The following is a 19,394-nucleotide window of genomic DNA, read 5'->3' as shown; positions in this document are numbered from 1 at the left end:
TAATGGGTCGGATGGAGTTGAGCCTTACAGCTCTACCTTGCATTCCCTGTAATCTCTGCTCCTGTGTACACAAATGGTGCTTTTGTGACTTAAAACAATGGACAGCCCTATGGGTAACGGGTACACTTGAAGCTAAGCTTAAAAGCAGTTAAGATGTTAATGCTTTTTCTGTATCGAAGGAGAATAACTACATTCCTTGTCCATGCCAACTGCCTAAAGTTCACTTCTACCTCAGCATGAACATCACATCAAGCTGTTACACTCCTTAGGAGTGCAGGTGGTTTTGACTCCTGGAGTTGAAACAGGCAAGTAACCTACTTAAGTAAAATTGTTTTATTTATTTAAGAACATGTGGAATGGGGTAAGGAAGTCTAAATATGAACAGGTTCTTTTTCTGCTCCCCCCTGCTTTGCTTAACACTGAAGATAACTGGTAACACCTTGATTACACAAGTACAGGACAGAGGTGAACAGTAACAACATTCAGTCTGTCTCTGTGCCATCATCATCTTCCTCATCTCCACTTTGAGACTGCTCTTCTGTAAGGGAACAGCTCAACAAGGACTTCTGTATACACCGTCTTTCCTCTGCAATAAAGAGAGCAACAGAGGGTCATTATTTGATCTCTTCACATACATGGAAATATCCTCAACTTCTAAGGAAAGGACAATATCTCAGTTCAAGAATTCAGAAGTAGCCCAGCATATCCTACAAAACCCCCAGGAACTGAGGCTGCATTTTAGGAAAGCAGCTGAAGGAGCTCACCTTCATTTGTACAGTTTTGCAACAACATCAGCAGCTGTCTTCTGTTGTACTGAATTAGAAATTTCTGACATGTTCTTATAGTACCTGTAGGAGTCACAAGAACAATATGTAACAATCTACAAAGCCACATGGTTCAGAGCTGCTAGTTTATTTTCTGAAGATCATTGTATCAAGTGACAAATGCCCCAGACAACAACCTTATTAACGCAAGTGCTAAGAAGTGGCTGTAGACTTCTTTTCTGCACTGCTGAGGTCAAGTCGTGGAATAATAATTTCTAACATGTAGTGCCCATTATTTGCCCCAAGTGGTTAATTTTCAGGACACGGACAATGCTATACTTTAAAATATATTTTCGAAAAGAAAATAATGTAATATAGTATTCGCTGCTCTGCTTCTGTGTTAAATGTAATGACAATTCAAGCAGAATTAACGAGGGTTTCAACAAAGAACTGCTGGTGCCTGTTTCTTATTTGGATCTGCTAGGAGCTGCTAAGTTAGCGACACGGAGGACGCATCTGTCACACCCGCTGGCAGCAAGAGGGGCTTCTTCCATTTTAGCGGGCCTTCCAGGTACGATTAAGCTCCGCGGCCTCCCTCCCTCCCTCCCAGGCACCAGAGACTCCGCACCCAGCAGCGGGGCAGCTCAGGCAGCGGCTGACCTCCGACGTGCAGGGTGTTGAGGAAGCAGGGGTACCGCTGGTTCCGGCTCTCCAGCTGCCTCACGAAGGGGAGCGCGGAGCAGAGCAGTCGGTAGGAGTCCTTGCGGCACCGCAGGAGCACGGTCCCGGTGTAGGCGTTCAGGTACTTCACTGCGGGGAGAGTGGAGGGGGGGCACAAATGCACCGGTGAGCCCCGCGCCCCGGCCCTTCCCTGAGGAGAGCCCCCCTCATCCCCTCCCCGAGGGCCCGGGGCGGCGGGGGCACCTGTGAAGGAGATGGAGCAGCAGGCCAGGCCGTAGTCCCCGTGCACCCGCCCGATGGCGTCCCTGACGGCGAGGCCCACGGCGCGGTCCTCGATGCACTGCCGGCACCGCGGGTCCTCCGAAACCACCTCGCACAGCACGTACCTGCGGGACAGCGCGGCGTCAGCGGGACCGCGACCGAGCTGGAGCCGGAGCCGGGGCCGGCCCGGCGGCGGCGCCTCCTGCCTCACCTGTTCTTGAAGCGAACCATGGCGGCGGCGGCCGAGCCGGACGGACGCTGCGGCTCGCCAATGGACGAGGCGCCTCCGCGCACTGCAGCCAATCGTCGTCGGGCAGGGGCGGGGACAGAAAAAAGCCAGCCCGGCCCCTGTGGTCCCGCCTTCCTTCAGCGGGCGGCTGCGGAGAGCGCATGCGCGCTGCCTCCCGCGCCGGCCGGCCGGGCGGTCGGTCGCTCTGTCGGGGCGGCTCGCGCGGCCACCCCGCCGCCTGCCCGCACCCTCCGCGCGGGGGCGCGCGCGGCTCGCGGCTGCGCGGGCCGGCGTGAGGTGAGGGGCTGAGGGGGGGCGGCGAGCCCTCGGCTCCCTTCGGTTTGCGGAGGGGCGATTCGTTTGGCTTTAGCCCCTTTCGCTCCGTCGCTTCGATCCACCTCGGCTAAGCCGGCTTTGTCCGGAACGAGGCAGACGGGACGTCCCGCCCTCACACCCCTGCTTCATCTGACCGGAGCTGCGGGAATGCCCTGGGGAGGAGGGCGAGGACAGGCCCGGTGCTGCAGTCCATCTGTGGCAAGTGGTGGGGCCACCGTCTGCCCTCCGGGGCTGAGGGCTTTAGCAGAGTGTCCAGGGCCACTGCTGTGCTCCTGGAAGGGCTCTCCGCCTTCGCTACCCCACAAAACTCGGCTCCGGTATTTGTAACTCCTCGGGCTCTGGGTACGCTGCGTTTTGGGATATGTACTAATGGTCTAACAAATGAAAACAGCTGAGAGAATTGTGGAACAAAGCTACTTATAATCATTTCTGTAGTGGTTTTCGAAGCTGTCATCGGTGACAGATGATCTGAGGAAGCAGGGAGCGCTCTTTGGAAAGATCTGGTACGAGAAGAAACCGGGGAGAGGGCAAGGTGGGGAGTGAGGGAAAAGAGGAAAGGTGGGCACCTGAGTGTGAGGTGGGAGAAAGAGCTAGTTAGGGCGGTGTATAATTCATGGGAGAAACGCTTTCACCAGGGTCCCTGGAGCCAAATCACATGGGAGCGCTGGGGCACTATAAATTAAGTGGGAACTCATTGCTAATTCAGAGTGGAAACATCTTCTTTAATGACCTTAATTCTAGACAAAGAAAACAATGATAAACCCAGTGGAAATCCTGTCCTGGGTGATAAACTTCTGCCCTCTGAAATAGATGCCTGTTCTGCTGCTCTCCCCCTTTCTCTATTAACTCCTCTCTCCTTCACCTCTAATGACATTTTTGAGTCATGTTTTTTTGAGAACTGCAGAATATGAATTGCCTGGGGAGAAAAAAGCACAAAGTCCAGTATGGACTTTCCAAGAGACCTTTTCTTTTGGGCCGCGATCAAAGGCACTGGGGAAAGTTCGTCAGTTGCTGAAGCTGATGCAAATAGAAGCATTTTCTTGATGAGAGAGGCTGCATTGCATTGATCTTTGTCATATTGCTTTGCATTTTAGTATCCGAACTGGGATCTAGCTGTCATCTGTTCCACTTGTCAATACAGCGAGCCTCCTAGGTGATAAACTATTCTCACATTTTTGAACAATATCAAAGTCCATGAAGATTCCCATGTATTTTCTTTATCGAGCAAGGTCCCAGCTTAGCCTTCCAGCATGCCTGCCGAGGTACATTTGCCTGCTGCCCCCATCTTTCTGGTGGCATCCCCCAGCCTTGCCTTCTGACTGGGCTGGGGTTCTTCTGGGCGGCTCAGGTTGCTCTCATTCATGCCCTCCCTCATTTCCTTCTTTTTGCAGAGGCACGGCTGGGTCTCTGACAAGCAGACCATGTGAGTGCACTCTGCCCTGTAATCCAATAGGACATGTGCACTGTGCATGTTACAGGCTGGGCCCTATGTATAGCAAAGGCCTCTGTTTTCGGTCCAGAAGGCTGATTAGGAGAGACATGGTGCAAAGAGAGAGCAGTGTTGTGAGAGAGCCCTGTCCTGCTTCATTTCACGTACAATACTGCCTTTAGTTCCCTGTTGTTGGTTTGGAGGATGCACACAGCAGCCCTGAGCCACCACAGCTCCCTGTACAGTCACTGCCTGTGTTAGTACAAGCCATGTGAGTCCAGTCAGGCGTCATGGTGTGCTGAGCTGACAGTACAGGACTAAAAGGTTACAACATCTTCACATTTGTTTTCCCACCTCCTCACTCCCATCCTCTGCCAGCTTTGCTGTATTGATTCCAGAGTCAGTGATTCAAGAAACTGTCGCGAGTGATGGTGAGTTATACAGTCAAGGTGGAAAAGAACTGTCTCCTAAGAAAAGATGTGAGAGAGCAGAAATCAGAAAATGCTATTTAAATTGAAGAGTGGGTCAAGAGACCTGCCAAGAGAGAGGATGGATGTCTCCTGCAGACTTGGAGAGACAATGTGGCCTCGGGATAGCTTATCAAATAGAAATTATGGAGGACAGAGTATACGAGGACAGGGGGAAATAACATGCACTGCCTGTACACATTAGAGACAATTGGTAAAGCAGTCTGAGAACTTTGGATAGAAGATTCTTTATCAGCGTAAGTGTTCATCTATGATTGTCCAATAAAGTGGTGATGCTAGGGAGGTGCAGGAGAAATACTGATGTCTCATTTTCCCAGCTCGTGTTTGTTATGTGTGGTAGTCTGCACGTGGAGGGGTTATTCCCAATCAGTCTGGGTTGGTTTTATTAACATTGGAGTTTGTGGTTTGACATTTTACTACAGTCTTGAAGATCTAGACCCTCATTTTGGATTTATATGGCATTCATAATCTACAGGTTGCAGGTTAGATTGCATTTGTATTATATGGAATGAATTGTTCTAATAAGCTGCAATAGACATTGTGATTAATGCATATGTTTTATTGTATGCAGCCAGCTCTTAGAGTTTGTATTTATTTGCTCTAATTAAAATTACCAGCAAATGTGTTCACTGAAAAAACATATATCAGTTAGTGAATCCTTGCGCTCTTTTTAGGTAGGATGTTTTCATTGTGCAGATGAGGAGACTGAGGTACAGGGGGATTAAACAATTTGTTCAAAGTAAATAGCTGTCAGTCCAGAGATAGAGAGCAAGGACATAATGTGAGTAGAGGGAACCAGCATATTAGTGCATATTGTGTTGGAGTATAGGTCTTGTTTGTCGCTCATGCATAAGGTAGCCAAGTAATTACATTCTGGAGTAGAATTAGGATGCGCTGGTACTCCATCCTTGTGATACCACAACTTGATCTTCCTTTTGTAGCCAAGACCATGATTTTTGCTTTCCCCTGGAAGCACAGAACTGAATTTGCCATCAGGTGTGGTATCAGAGTTGTGGGTGCCAACTACATTTTGTTCCACTGTATGCACATTGCATCCCCACATAACCCCGCAGTCAAAAATACAAAACAATCTGGCTAAAATTAAAACTGCATCTTAAATCCTCTGTCTGATGTTGCCTGAAGCTTTTTGTTCAGTTTATCTTCACAAGGTCACTGAGACAGAAGAGTGCATTCTCTGAGCATGTTGGCCTGGAGCCTTTCATGCAGATGCTTTCATTTAACATTTGGGACGTTCTCCTTCTCCCTTGGTCCCTTCCTTTTTACTCCCCCATTTTCTAGATCTCTCTACTCCCCCCTTTTGAGATCAGGATCCCTCAGATCAATACACATAGGAATAAAAGCTGTGCTTTTTTATCACTTTAACATGTAATCACTAATCATAAGCTTTCTGGGCACCCAAGCTGTCAGGGGCCAGAGACTGCTGGTCTGTCTGCCAGAGCTGCCACGTATGCTGCCTGCAGCACTGCCCTCATCTTTGCTGTCATCCTGCCACGTGGAATATTTGTCTTGCAAAACCATGTGTTTGAAGCAAATTCTATTTCTGCCTCTTTCAATGTCTTGCAGTGTGATCTTGGACTACTCACTTAAGATCAAAGTAATAAATTCATGTTTCTTTGATTATTTTTTTTTTAATAGTCAAGAACAGGAAATTTCAGTTCAGGTTAATAATGACTGCATGCTCTGAGAGACATACGAAGTCCTGTAAGATGAGCTTCCATTAAGATATCAAAAATTGGAAGCCACTTTGGAAGATTGAAGCCAAAGTTTAAGATCTGATAAAGGGCATAAGTGTCTATGAGTCTGGTACATGCTGTCTAGAATGTACACAGAATCAGAAGTCTTGTCCTCCTGCGCAGCGAAAACCAGTGTGAGAGAAGAGCGGTGCAAAAAGGCTTTGTGTCAAGTGAGAAGCTGGCCCTAAACTTCCAGGCCTCATTTTCTCCAGCTCTGCAGTGGGAATAATTGCAAACACTTTACTCATAGATATGTGTTAAAAATTAGTAAAATGTCCACTTGAATGTTCTTAATTAGCAAATACGGTAAAATTTATAGTTTGCAAATATATAGCAAATACATATGAGAGATTTGAGGCATATATATGAGAGATTTGTAGGCAGCACACTTTTAATTTGCAGCAAGCTGCTGCAAGAAGAAAACAGCTGTTTCCAAAATAGTTAATTAAATTAAGGCAAAAACTAGAATGTTAGTTCAGATAGTTCAGGATTCTCTTTCTCTTTCCATTCTGCATTAGGGAACACAGACTGAGCAGTAGGCCACATGAGTTACTGTGTAATCTGCTGTGTAAAAACCCCATATTTAATACCTCCTTAATGGGGATGTTAAGATGGATTAATTGTTCTTTGTTCTGGTCTCTGAAGATAAAGGGTAATGACTATTAATTATGTGTAATTGAAAAATTGCTCTTTCACAAAGAATCCAATAGCATTAGTGGGATTTTAACTTCTTGCCATCTATAGGGAGGTGTACAACATTCCATAATGTTATGGCAAAGACTGCCATAAACTTAAGAATGGCCTCTTACTCAGAGAGACTTACTCACCTGCCAGCCCGCACTTGAGACCAGTATTTTCAAGATAACAGATCTCAGAGCATGCTAGTGAGACAGGACTCAGTGTTTTGTTCTGTGCTGAATGGCACTTAAACAGAAGATGCAATTTGTAAGGCTGGTTGTCATTGGTGATGCTGCAAGACTTTTCCTCAGTAAAGTTGCAGAAACCTGTGGAACAACCAAAGGCAAACCAAAGGGAAAGTATTAGAAACAAACAAACAACAATAATGACAACAACAAAACAAACCCTTGAGCTTGCCTCTCTGGGAAGGAAGCTTTTGAAAAAAAGAAGAAACAACCCATGACTCTTTAGTAACCAGTACTTCACCTGTGGGTAAACACAGACAGCAGAGGTGTCTGACAAAGAGTGGAGACTATGTTGAGATATTTATGTTAAGGTGAAAAAGAAAAGAATGTTATGATTTTTACAAGGGTAGAGCATGTTCAATTATGTAAGATTAGTAGATTGGTTAGCCTGAGACCTGAAATTCCTAACTGCCCCACTGATTTCTGTTGTTAATTAAAACTCCTCAAAATATTTAGGTGCATAACTTCCTTTGATTTCAGTGGGAGTTGGGCACCTTCATATGCATAAAAGTCTGGCCCTTAAGCTCTCTAGGCCTCAGTTTCACATAGGCAAAATGAGGATAACATTCTTCTACTTCAAGGGGTGCTACAAATAGATTATTGAGTTATTATGCACTTAAGTAATATAACAGTTGAGGTAATAGAAGCTTTTACGGCATAAATATAGCCTACCCTGAGCCAACTTCTTCACATATGAGTTGGTGTAGTGGCTACTCTGAAACATAAAGGATGAGTCTAGTGTTGCTTTCTTGCAGATCTTTGCTCTCTGCTTTTTCTTTCCATTGAATTCCCATGTGCAGATTAAGCCAGGGTCCTATTTTACAGTAAGGTGTATCTGCTTATGTTGCCGTATACTGAACAATCCTTTCTCTGTGTGGCTTTATGTTTAACTCCAGCAGCCTAGAGCAGCACCGAATCAGAGATGTCTTCTGCAGAGCACTTGTCTCCCTAATGAGGGAGGCAATGAAAAACATTTTCCAGTGCATCCATCACTCAGCAGCTGCGGTGCTGAGGTGAGAGGACAGGCATCCTGGAGCAACCTTATATAATCCGTGCCTGCTGCCTGGCTCCGGCAGGGCAGCAGCAATGCGTGCCGGCGAGGCGGGGGGCTGCGGTGGAGCTGCTTGGTGGGGGTACGGCCGGGGCTCCCCTTGGCAGCTGCAGGGTCTTAGCTTGTACTGGTGTCAGCTTGGTGCAAGAAGTATGTCAGTCACTGCCTAGTTGGGGCACACAGGTCTCAACTCTTTGCCTGACCCACTCCGACAGAGACCTCCCCACCTGCCTGTTCTTGCCTAGATCCAATTTTAGCTCCAGCATCCCACTGCCCAGCACAGTAAGTGAAAGCCCCTCAAAAGCAGAGCAGGGTGCAGTGTATGAGTGCAGATTTGGGTGGGGAGAATCGACAGTGACTCTTTTTATGTCTGCTGTGCTGACTGGGGGTGCTCGCAAAGACTAGTAAGTGCAAAGAGATTTCCAGAGGCAGTGGTTGTTATAAATTGAAGAAGACAAAAAGCACTGGAAGCATCTGACCTATTTTGGGAAGCTTGCTGGGGCCTTTTGCTTGTATTTTTTTTCTTTTTTAATTTTTTTCCTAAACGTGTCACCTGAGTCAAAGAGACTGTAAATATTTGTCACTTTTCCTAACTGTGTGCACCATGAAGACAGAAGCAAACTAAAAAATATCTTGCTGGATTTGCTAGACTGATTCCACCAGTTGCCCTGAGGGCATAGGGGTTTGAGCTGGCACTTGAGATGACTTCTGCCTGCTGCTGGTTGGTCCCAAGCTAAAGCTCCTGGTGATGCACATAGCAACCTTCTTCCAGTGCTTGATGGCATCTGCCACAGTGAGATGATTTGGGGGCAGTTGACCCAGGGCATGTCCCTCAGCCCACCTCAGTAAAATTCTGTAGTGCTCATGCTGGAACTCAAGCAGTTGTTGCTATGTGACCTTCTCTGTCCCTGTTTCATACCTGTGATGCTTAAAAGATCATGTTTATCCTGCTGTAACATTAGTGACTTAATTAGAGCTGAATTTGGTCCTACTGCCTCTGAACACGAGCAGCTTCCATCAAGTCATCTAAAGGATCAGATCTGGTTTCTTCTCTCTGTCAGTACTGGTGGCATCTGGTTTCATTTTCCATCTTTCCTAAGGGAGCTCACTTTTCCCCACATTTCAGCATATGCCTGTTGTATGTCAGCACCCCAGGCTGCCTGTGTCTCTGTGCCAAGCCAAGTACCACTCTTGCAGCCAGCAAAGGTAGAGAAGATGGTGTAGAGACAGAACGTGAGACACATCAAGAATTGGTGTTGTGGACTGCGTGTAGCTTAAAACTAGTACCTGCTTATGGGTCAAGAAACTAAGCTGGAGCCACTTAAGTGTGGTGGTTCTTTTTCCGCTGTGTAGGATGTGTAGAGGTAGCAAGATTTTCATCCTGTAGTGTCACAGGAGCCAGTGTTTTTGCACAGCATGGCTCCTCTTTGTTGATACCATAATGGGTGCCTAAGGGACTTCTCAGGGTAAATAGCAGTGGGGCACTGCTGATGAAACAGCAGGGCTAGCAGAGCACACGGTACTCCCAGCATCATAACTTAATGTCCAGCACTGTCTGCATGACATCCCCATTTATTTCTAAATATGCTGACATGGGAGATTTTCTACATGTGATGGTTTGTCGCCAGGAGTTGCATTGATTCTTTTAACTTGTTCCATCTCTTCTCCTTCCCTGTCCCCACCCCAACCACTTGGCCAAAACAAAACTCCCTCAGCTTTCTTCGTGGCACACAGAGGGACAGCTATTTAAGCAGTAATTATGAAGTTCTTTTTTGTACGGTGTAGTATTTTAAAACAGCGTAAGATTATGATTTTGCGTAGATTTATTAGATTCTCCTAAAATACACATTGAGCTTCAGCTCTCAACATTTTTATGTATATTGCTGCATAGATAAACCTATTGCTTGAAAAAGCATACAAGCTCTCTATTATTTCTCTATTATTATGTTACTCAGTAAGAACAACATCTGTGAGTCAGATCACAGACATTAAAAAATAATTTAAAAATAATTTTATTTAATTAATTTACTTAAATTATACATACTGAGCTCTTTTATTTTGGAGACTTGCAGGGTGCAGGTGTTTCTCTGTAAGCACGGGGGCAAGCAACTTCATTAGTCTTTTAATAGTCTCTTAGTAGCAGAGGCTGATGGTATCATCTTATATTGAAGCTCATTTTTCAATAAAAATGAAGCAGTTTATAACATGGATACAGAGCTCCTGCTCCCATTCACATTCCCTCCTACTCTACCCCGTATTCTGTAACAGAAGGATACCACAGTGACGAACACAGAAAATTGAAAGACACATACTAAATCTCAAGTTCGGTTCTTCAGTGTCTTTCACACATTATAGCTTTATAGAGGAAGGTGACGTTTAGAGGACAGGGTATAAGTAACTTTAGATTAAGTAGTGGACGTAAGGACTTCATATCCAAGCAGACTGTCTTTCTGGCTGTCAGTGCTGTGTAACCATGTCACCGATATCCAGTCTGATGTTTTCTTTATTATTATTCATAAGCTCCCATGCTGAACAGCAATCAAACTCTTCAGGCTGTGCCATCTTGGGAATTATCACACTTGCAGGGCGGTTGAAGTCACTTCGCCTCGAGTCTTCTGTGTCTGAAAAGTGCCCAAGGCTAATCACTGTGAAATGTGATGCCTGTCATGTCTTCTTGTTCAAGTATGTGCGGCAGGCCTGTCATTCACTAAAAGCCTTAACATCTGTTATTACATGGTAATCCTCACGCATCAGGCTTCCAAATAAGAAACTGGTGGAGCCCAGCAAGGTATGGCTCAGCTCTAGTTTGCATAATTCCCAGAATGCAAGGCAACTTGCTCTCCCTTCTGAAATCATTAATAAGCAATAAGAATATTATATAAGCTGGCATCTTTTTTTAAACCATGATAATTTCAAATGCTATTATAATTAGGACGAAGATGAGAGTTTGAGCTGGGGGAGGGAACAGACAAAGGATTAAGCTGATCTCCACCATGACGTTAGAAGGTGGCTTTGTCTGTTATATCCTAGTTTGGACAATAATGGATACACTTTAGGCACATGAAGAGGCAAAAAGACAATTAATTTAAAAGTATTAATCCTTTTCATCCTGAAATGTTATCTCTTGGCATAAATAGGATCACAGCTTTCCAGTCCACTTATATTCTGACTAACTGACCCTGTAGAAAAAGCCTGAAAAGCAATATATGTTTGTGTTTTAACCTGATGACTATCCACTCCGTAGTGGGTCGGATAAAGTGGACAAAAATATTATGTTGCTGAGAATATCTTTGTTTAAGCCAGAGTGACTGCTAGCTGATTGCGACTACAGCGCTATCATGTTGCAAGAGATGTGGCCTCTCAGGTAGCGGGTCTCAAGCCCTGACAGATCAGATGTGATATTTTCATGAAGAAAAGTTTAGTGTCTGGATCGAGCAGGCAGGATTTGCTGGAGAAGGAAAACCAGGTGAAAGTATGGTTTATAGATGTAACTAATAGGGCCGCTTTCTTTGGAAAAGGGAAGATTTAAAAAGTCACTTGTCAAAATCATTTTCCCTCTAATGCTGCAGCAGCCCTCAGATCTGAGCATGTTCCTGATGTTCCCCCTCACTCACATGCACGAACACGGGGAGGCAGGCGGGAGGAGGCAGCTGCACTGACACACTATGGGGTTTGCAAGAACACGATAGCAATTTAGCAGAATGATTAAAAGATTGCAAACATTTATTAATAGCTTTGCTGCTGCAGCAGCTCTGCCGGAGAAGCCTTGCTTCCTCAGGGATGCTCTTACCTCCTGCCTGTTCCCTTCCAGAGCTCTAGAAATGGAAAAGTCAGGTTTGGACTCAGTTTCAGTTTAAAGCCACAGCTACACACAGTACTGCAGACTACTTTATCCCACTACCTGGGCGAGAGGACAGGGGGGGAACTTCAGTGGGAGAAAGAAACAAGAGAAGGTATGCAGAGCAAAAAGAAAGGATTTTTTCTTTTCAGCTATTGCTTGGCCTTTCTTTTCTTCCCTGTGTTCCTCTCCCTTTCTCTCATTGCTCTTCTTTACCCACTGCTTCTCCTCTCCCTTGGGACAGAGCAACTTTTGTTCAGTGCATTGGCACTAGATTCAGATGTGGGTCTACAGTGTCTTTGTGATACTGTATAACAAAATCAGTGAAGGACAAGTATAAAAGCAGTATTGGAGAAGATCTGCTGAAAGTTCTGCAGAGCAAATTTCCTAACATGAGCACAATCAGTTCTTATGCAATTCTCATGACTCTGTCGTCATCTCCTCAGATTTTTTAACTTTAACACTGGGGAAAGGGACGAGGTGAAGTTTCAATACCAAAAAAAAAAAAAGAAAAAGAAAAAGAAAGGAAAGGGCAGTTGTCTGAACAAGAAATCACCTTATACTTCATGGCTGATACTGCTGAACAGCAGTAAACACAGTAAATGAGATGGGCAATTCTGATGTTTGAGTACACAGTATCTGGGACATTTTTATCCCATAGACCAGATGATGGTGACTGACTGATATAAGTTTGCAACAGGAGGATATTTATCCGACACATATGGTGACCTCCTCCATATTCCTATTCACAGTGGAATAATAACTTCTTTCACCTTTTTTTTTTAAACTGGGTCCTAAGAGAAACTAAAATGTCTGGACAGCCTAAAAGGAATGAATTTTTTCTGCTAAGCAATGATGACAGCAGATATAACTACTTGTGGCCCTGTCATTATCTAAAATCCTGCTTGTAGCTGGGTAGGATAACAGAGCACCTCAACCATGGCTTTCCCCGTACAGCATAGCCAAGTGACTGGATGTGCCATTGGGCATCAGCAGCTGACTACCTGTGCTTGACTTTTTAGTTCCATCAGGAGAATTTTTCTTCTATTCATACACACAATTTAATCATGCCACTTGGCAATTTAAGAAAAACCTCATTGCATAATCACTACATCTCTGCTTAATGCAGTAGAATAGGCAGAAGGGAAAGTGAGATGGATCCAGTGGATCAGAAAGGAGAAAAAATAAGGTGGTGCAAGGATGCAGAAAAGAAAATAGAGTTGAACTATGAGTCCTACATTATTCTGACTTGAATCTGCTTTGGGTTGATTTGGCTTTTTTTGAACTGTTTCCCCTATTCCTTGAAGTTTTCGGTTAAAATATTTCCTTTGTCAGTTCTCAAGTGCAGTGTCCAATTTGGAACTTGACTAGCATGAATTTTTGTCTCTTGCAAGGGGATGTTGCTTATGAAAAACATCTGATTATCTCTGTTCACTTCTGTACACCATGCTTTTCTTGGGATGACCTGGGAAACTACACAACCTGAGAGATAAGTGTAAGCCCCACAGAAAACTTCCTCCCTTGGGATGTTTAAGGAAGGTCTGTATAAATTTCTGGAGAGCTTGGCAGGCAGCCTCTAGGGCCTGCTTTTCTAGGGAATGAGTATAATACTTTGAATAATCCTAGTCTAAAAGACAAAGAACCCACATGCAATTGTAGTTGATACCATGGATGCATTTGGGCTAATTGCTTCTTCACTTTTTGTCTTTAGGAGCTGGAATTCCCTGTGCTCAGAGTAGCCGAAGAATGCCATAGATGAGGATGAAAGAGACCTGGACATTGGAGAGGTACCTGGTCTCAGGTGAGAAAGGATGTAGACAGGATCTTGCAAACACCAGTTCAACAGAAGGAACTACTTTCAGAGTTGCTTTCTGTCTCTCATTTCTTGTCTGATGATTGCAAATGGCAGGCCTTTCCAGGCAGTAGCAGCTATGTAGCTTCAGCTGCTCTGCCAAAGTTCTCATCCTTTCCTGGCAGTAGCTATTTCATTTGCATTGGTTTCAGTATCTTTAATTTCCAAGTTTGCTGTGTGCGATAACAAGAGGATGCCTTACAGTCTTGGGACAATTAGGACACTTGTTGGTGGAATTGTTCTGTTGGTTTGGTTTTTTTTTCTCATTGTAGTGGTTTAACCCCAGCCAGCAACTAAGCGCCATGCAGCTGCTCACTCACTTCCCCCCCTCCACCCAGTACAATGGGGGAGAAAATCAGGAAAAGAAGTAAAACTCGTGGGTTGAGATAAGAACGGTTTAATAGAACAGAAAAGAAGAAACTAATAATGATAATGATAACACTAATAAAATGACACCAGTAATAATAAAAAGATTGGAATGTACAAATGATGCGCAGTGCAATTGCTCACTGCCCGCCAATCGACACCCAGTTAGTGCCAGAGCAGTGATCCCCCCACTCTCCCTCCCCCCAGTTTATATACTAGATGTGACATCACATGGTATGGAATACCCTGTTGGCCACTTTGGGTTAGCTGTCCTGGCTGTGTCCCCTCCCAACTTCTTGTGCCCTTCCAGCCTTCTTGCTGGCTGGGCATCAGGAGCTGAAAAATCCTTGACTTTAGACTAAAGTTGACTTAGCAACAACTGAAAACATCAGTGTTATCAACATTCTTCTCATACCTAGCTCAAAAACATTGCACTATACCAGCTACTAGGAAGACAATTAACTCTATCCCAAGTGAAACCAGGACACTCATGTCCCAAAAGGCTGTTTTGGGATGTGTTGGCCTTTACAAATATTTAAAGCAAGAAATTGTATTTTTTCAGTATTTCCCCTGCTCCCATCAGAACCTCAACCCTCACTAAGGCTCCTGCCTCCCATATACCTCATTGTCTTTCTACTAGCTATTTTCTTGCTCATTAATAAAAAAATATAATGTACTTCTTAAGTATGGGAACCACCATCCTCTGACTACACCACTAGCATTCCCTCCCATTGTTAGGACAGATGCTCCCTCTGGGTACGCTGAGCATATCTCTTGAAGTAATTGGAATTGTATCTTTGCAAATGAGCAAAGAATTTGCTTTCTTAAGTATTGAGCTATCTCTCTATGTCATATATCTTATAGTGGCTGCTATGTCTGTATCCAAGTGGCAAGTAACAGGACTACAGCTATGGTTAAAATAACCTGCATTGAGATTCAAATACAACAAAGGACCAAAGTGTTAAGTTTCTCAGTTGATAAATGCATTTATTAGTGAGAGTAAAAAATCCTAGACTGCTAAGAAATTGATGAAATTCCAGGAGTTCATTTATTCTATCCTTCTCCCATCATTAAAGGAAGATAGAGGTTTGACATTGTTACCAAGGGATTGACCTTTGCAATTTTCTTTCTTAGCCTTGTACAATACAGAAGCTGGTGACAGCACTCAGGTACAGCCCAGATACATCCTTGAGACACAATTAGTCTGTGGTTGTACAAACTTTGTAAAGCTTGGATTCCACAGGGAGGCTAAGGAATATACAGATCAATAGCAATATGGCTAGATCTTTTCTAATGGCAAAATTTAGAGATGAGAGAAAAGATGGTGACGAGCCTGTCCCTTCTGCACAGTGAAAAGTATGGAGGTGAGGATCTTCTGTTGTTACTTACTGATAGGGGAACATCACAAGAGAAAACTGATATTCTTCTTTGTATCCTTGTTAGGAGACAGAGAAGAGGTAATAGTGAGGAAAGGGAGGAGAGGTTAGAGGTGATAGCAGAAAGGAGAATTGTCCTTTTATGGGTGCCAGGTACTAGTAAATAACTTTCTAAGTGCTGAAAAGAAGGTACAAAACAGGACAGGGGTCTTTTCAAGGTTTAGGTTCTTCTATGGAGGAAGTCCCTTCTGTTTAGAAAAAAAATAATCATCAAGGATAAAATACTCCCAGACAACATGAATATAGAAATGATGAAGCTGCACATGATGAACTTATAATATTCTGAAGTAGGTCGGTTTTAAAACTCTACCAGAACAAAGTCATTAACTTTTAACAGAATGTACTTTGTTGGTTTGATGATGAATTAAAAACTGGAGGGAAAATGAAAAGGCAGCTCATGTAAAACTGCATCATCCTCTGCCTCCATTGAGACAATACTGTATCACCTCTGCTGGTAGCAAAAAATTTGCCAGGCTTTGTCATCATTTTGCATCACAGCATGACCCGAAAGCAAACATACCCTCTGCCATCACATGGTACACTGCCGGGGATCCCTTGCAGAACTACAGTGGCCATATAGCTGGGGAATGTTGCTCTTGTCAGCACTACTGAACGCTGACAAACCACGGGAATTGAAATATATTGCTCTATTTATTCTGTTTGTGTGGATCTTCATCAGCCTTACCAGTTTTCAGTTCCAGTAACAGCTATTTTATTTTTTTTTTATTTTTCAAGATTCTACTTGCAAAGATTTAGCTGCAACTGAACTGTAAGATATTCCTGATTGCCTGTCCTGTTGTCCAGAGCTTGCTTTCTCACACAATGCTTGAGTGAGCCATGGGTCACAGCCATTAAACTTAGTTTATGGAAAACATACCAGAATCACTTTGATCACATTATCTTAAGCTCTCCATTTGAAAGAAATGTAGCAGTAGGAGATTTCCTCACTTCCCATCTCCAAATCTTGCTTTTTTTTATAACAGTAATACTGGCTTCTAGACCCTACTTGTGTTCTTCTTCGGCACTGACTTTGTATTTCCTTCCCTACCTGATACTCTTTTCCTTCCTTTTAACCCAGTATTGGTTTAAATTATTTCCCACATCATAAGTACTCACTCCCAACCCCTCCAATCTCTGCTAATCACAGCAAATTGGTATGTTTATCTTGGCTAGGACTTGCACTTTACTTACTTACATAGGTGTTTATCCAGAAGTTCAAGAAGCATCTATCTTTATTGCCTTAGGCTTGAGAAAGGCCATGTTTCAGGAGAGCTCCATTCGCCTCTGAATAAAGCCTATATGAACAAAACAAATAATCGCTAGAATTTCTTTACTCTGGTCACCTGACGTCCCATGCAAGTTCAGAAAATCACACTGGGGAACACTGCTTTCCTGCAACAGCACTAGAAGAGATACAGCTGTCTATCAGCTCCATGCATTGTCTTGTTTAGAAGAGGATGTGGGTCCTGGGTGAATTGCTCTCACAATGGAATAAGCAAATCTGTCTGACTTTTCTTATTAAAATTCTCATGTTCTTTCCTCATAGGAAATACAGAGGTGTGCCTAGTAGCACCCCTCACCTAGAGGTGAGGGTTTGTCAGCTCACCTACTTGTTGCTGTGTCCATCCACTGAACAATGTCATCAAATCTTGGTAAGAAGTTCTTTGTAAGTAGAATGAGAGGTTCATTTTCAGAGATCTGCTCAATCATTTCCATAACAAACCAATTAATGGGTTAGAAGCTCCTGTTGAAAACCAGGGTGGCATGGATAATGGTGTGGACAGAGGGGGCTGAAGTGCCAGTGTTGGTTTCTAAGCGCTCTGATGGATTTTACATTATTCTTATTCACAAAGTGATGTGGCTTTCGGGTGCTGATGAGTAATGAGTAGAGCTAGTTTGTTTAGTGTCCCTGTCCCCCAAGGCCACTGCCCTTTGAGAGAGAACAGTGTGTACCACTGCTTTTGGCAGCCACGCTCCCAACCTGACGCAGTTGATTTGGGGGGGCCATGGAGCCAGCAGAGATGACTCATTCCGCCTCAGTGGCTCACTGAGGAGCTGCAGGGAGAAGCTATTTATAACCAGACCTTTCAGGTTCAGTGCAGCAGCATCTTCAGCGGGAGGGGGGGACAGGAGTGGGGATGGCACATACAACTTCTCAGATGCAGATCAACTGCCACTCCAACATTGTCCCTAGAGCCACATAGCCACCAGCTGACTTCAGCCAGTCCTTTTTCCCAAGCCTTTTGCTCAGCTGTCTGGGTGCTCTCGTCCTGGTATAAGATTCTGGTGATAACTCATCAGCTCCTCAAAGAGCAGGGAGACAACTGTGAATGTCATCAGTGTGAACAAAACACAAACTCCTTCTACTGTAGCTGCTAAGCTGACTCTTGCTGATTCTTTCTGACCCATGGCCATAGAATTATCATCTTATCTTTTCTTTTGTCTCTGTCCCTGTTTATCCCTGGCTTGCCATTAAGATGAGCTTTTTTCATGGGCGTTTTCAAACAGTCTTTTTGCTGCCAGCAAATCCCATTTAAACCTCCTGAGGTTTCTCTTAATATACAAGCTAACACTATAATTTATAAAACTGTAGTTGTTTTTCCCATCTTGCCATGGACTCATTTCATCTTCAGGTGCTTCCATGACTCCATATGTGAAACAGAGATAATGATACCCCCTGGGTTAAGCACAGTGTGATCTACAGCTATGAAACACCACCTAAGTGGTAGTATTATTACCAGAGAGAGTCACAGAACAATAGGAAAGCATATTACGCAACAGTAGAGGACAGCGTGTGTTAAAGAAAATATTTACTATGAACACATACATCTTTGTATCTAGGTAACTGTGGCCTTTATCTTGAAGCATATTAGCATACATTAAAATTATTGAATTTTATGTTAAACTAAACTTCTTCAAGTTGTCTGTTCTCTTAACTGGCTTTTGAATTCAAAGCCACATGGCACCAGGGATCCTGTTGCGTGAATGCTTACCTTGTTCTTGTTCTATCTCTGCCTTATTCTTAAACCAATTTGTGTGTCTGGAACTGGGCTGCAGTTAGATGGCTCCTTGGCTCCTGTCATTCTGTTCATTCTTCCTGTAGCTTAAATGCTGCCTGTTTGGCTCTTCATCTTCTCTTTTTCTTCTCTCTACTTCTTTCTTCCTACCCCTTCTTCACTAAGTAGACAATTGGCTCTGCAGTATATGACTGGTGTACTGTTTGATGAGTATAAAGTCTCAGCACATTGTTAAGGCCATTTGGTAGATCTGTAGGTTTCTCTGGTATTCTCTCTTTTGGCTCTCCTGCATCACTGTGCTGTGGACCCAGAGGCATACTGGCCTTTTTTACAGTGGGTTGTATTTATTATCTTCATACAGAAGCTGTACTATAAATAATTCTTGCCTTCAGTATTGGCAGCCAACTAAAGGGGAAGTCTACCCTGCATAAACCAAACAGTGCTGTGGTGATAATTTTTTTCTTGAAGCCCTGTTATGAGACTGCAGAGATTTGTGAATGTGAGACATACCTTATATGCTTCAGCTCATAATCTGGGCTGGAGGTGGCCTCTGCACAGTACCCCCAACTCTCCCTAGCTGCCACTTTATTTTCCTGAATCTCAGTTTCGTTTTGGAAGAAGTAGGCCTCTGGCTCTTATGGTTGCAAATAAGCCTCTGAAACATCAACAAAATGTAACTGGTGCAGAGATATTTGTATTGGTATTAAGAGAAACAGACCATATTTCAGGGACATGGAGTGTCATGTTTATTTTTTTGAGTGGTAAACTAAGATGTGCGGTGATTATAACTATGTCAGTTTTGCTCCTTGTCTCTTTCTTCAGCAAATTTTACACAGTAGATAAAATGGTTCCTAGAGCTGTTGGTTTATCCTTTCAGCAGCTGCCTTGTCTTCCCTTTGGCACCTTGGCCACCCATGAGCACAGTGTATGTAGTGCAGCTGGTTCCCCTGCGTGTCTTACCACCTCCCC

General features: G+C 43.9%; 1 protein-coding gene across 1 annotated transcript; it reads right to left on the bottom strand.

Annotated features, from left to right (window-relative positions):
• Positions 1-19: 19 nt before the first annotated feature.
• POP5 (POP5 homolog, ribonuclease P/MRP subunit) lies at positions 20-1,964 on the bottom strand. Its single transcript, XM_075041763.1, has 5 exons — positions 1,918-1,964; positions 1,689-1,831; positions 1,425-1,574; positions 765-848; positions 20-586 (listed from the first exon to the last, which is right to left on the bottom strand). The coding sequence occupies exons 1-5, from the start codon at positions 1,935-1,937 to the stop codon at positions 483-485; spliced, it is 501 nt and encodes a 166-aa protein (XP_074897864.1). The 5' UTR covers positions 1,938-1,964; the 3' UTR covers positions 20-482.
• Positions 1,965-19,394: the final 17,430 nt, after the last annotated feature.

Source organism: Buteo buteo, chromosome 11 (assembly GCF_964188355.1).
Source record: "Buteo buteo chromosome 11, bButBut1.hap1.1, whole genome shotgun sequence".
Lineage (NCBI taxonomy): Eukaryota > Metazoa > Chordata > Aves > Accipitriformes > Accipitridae > Buteo > Buteo buteo.
Note: the sequence above shows the minus strand (reverse complement) of the source record. Positions and strands in the feature narration are given on the sequence as shown.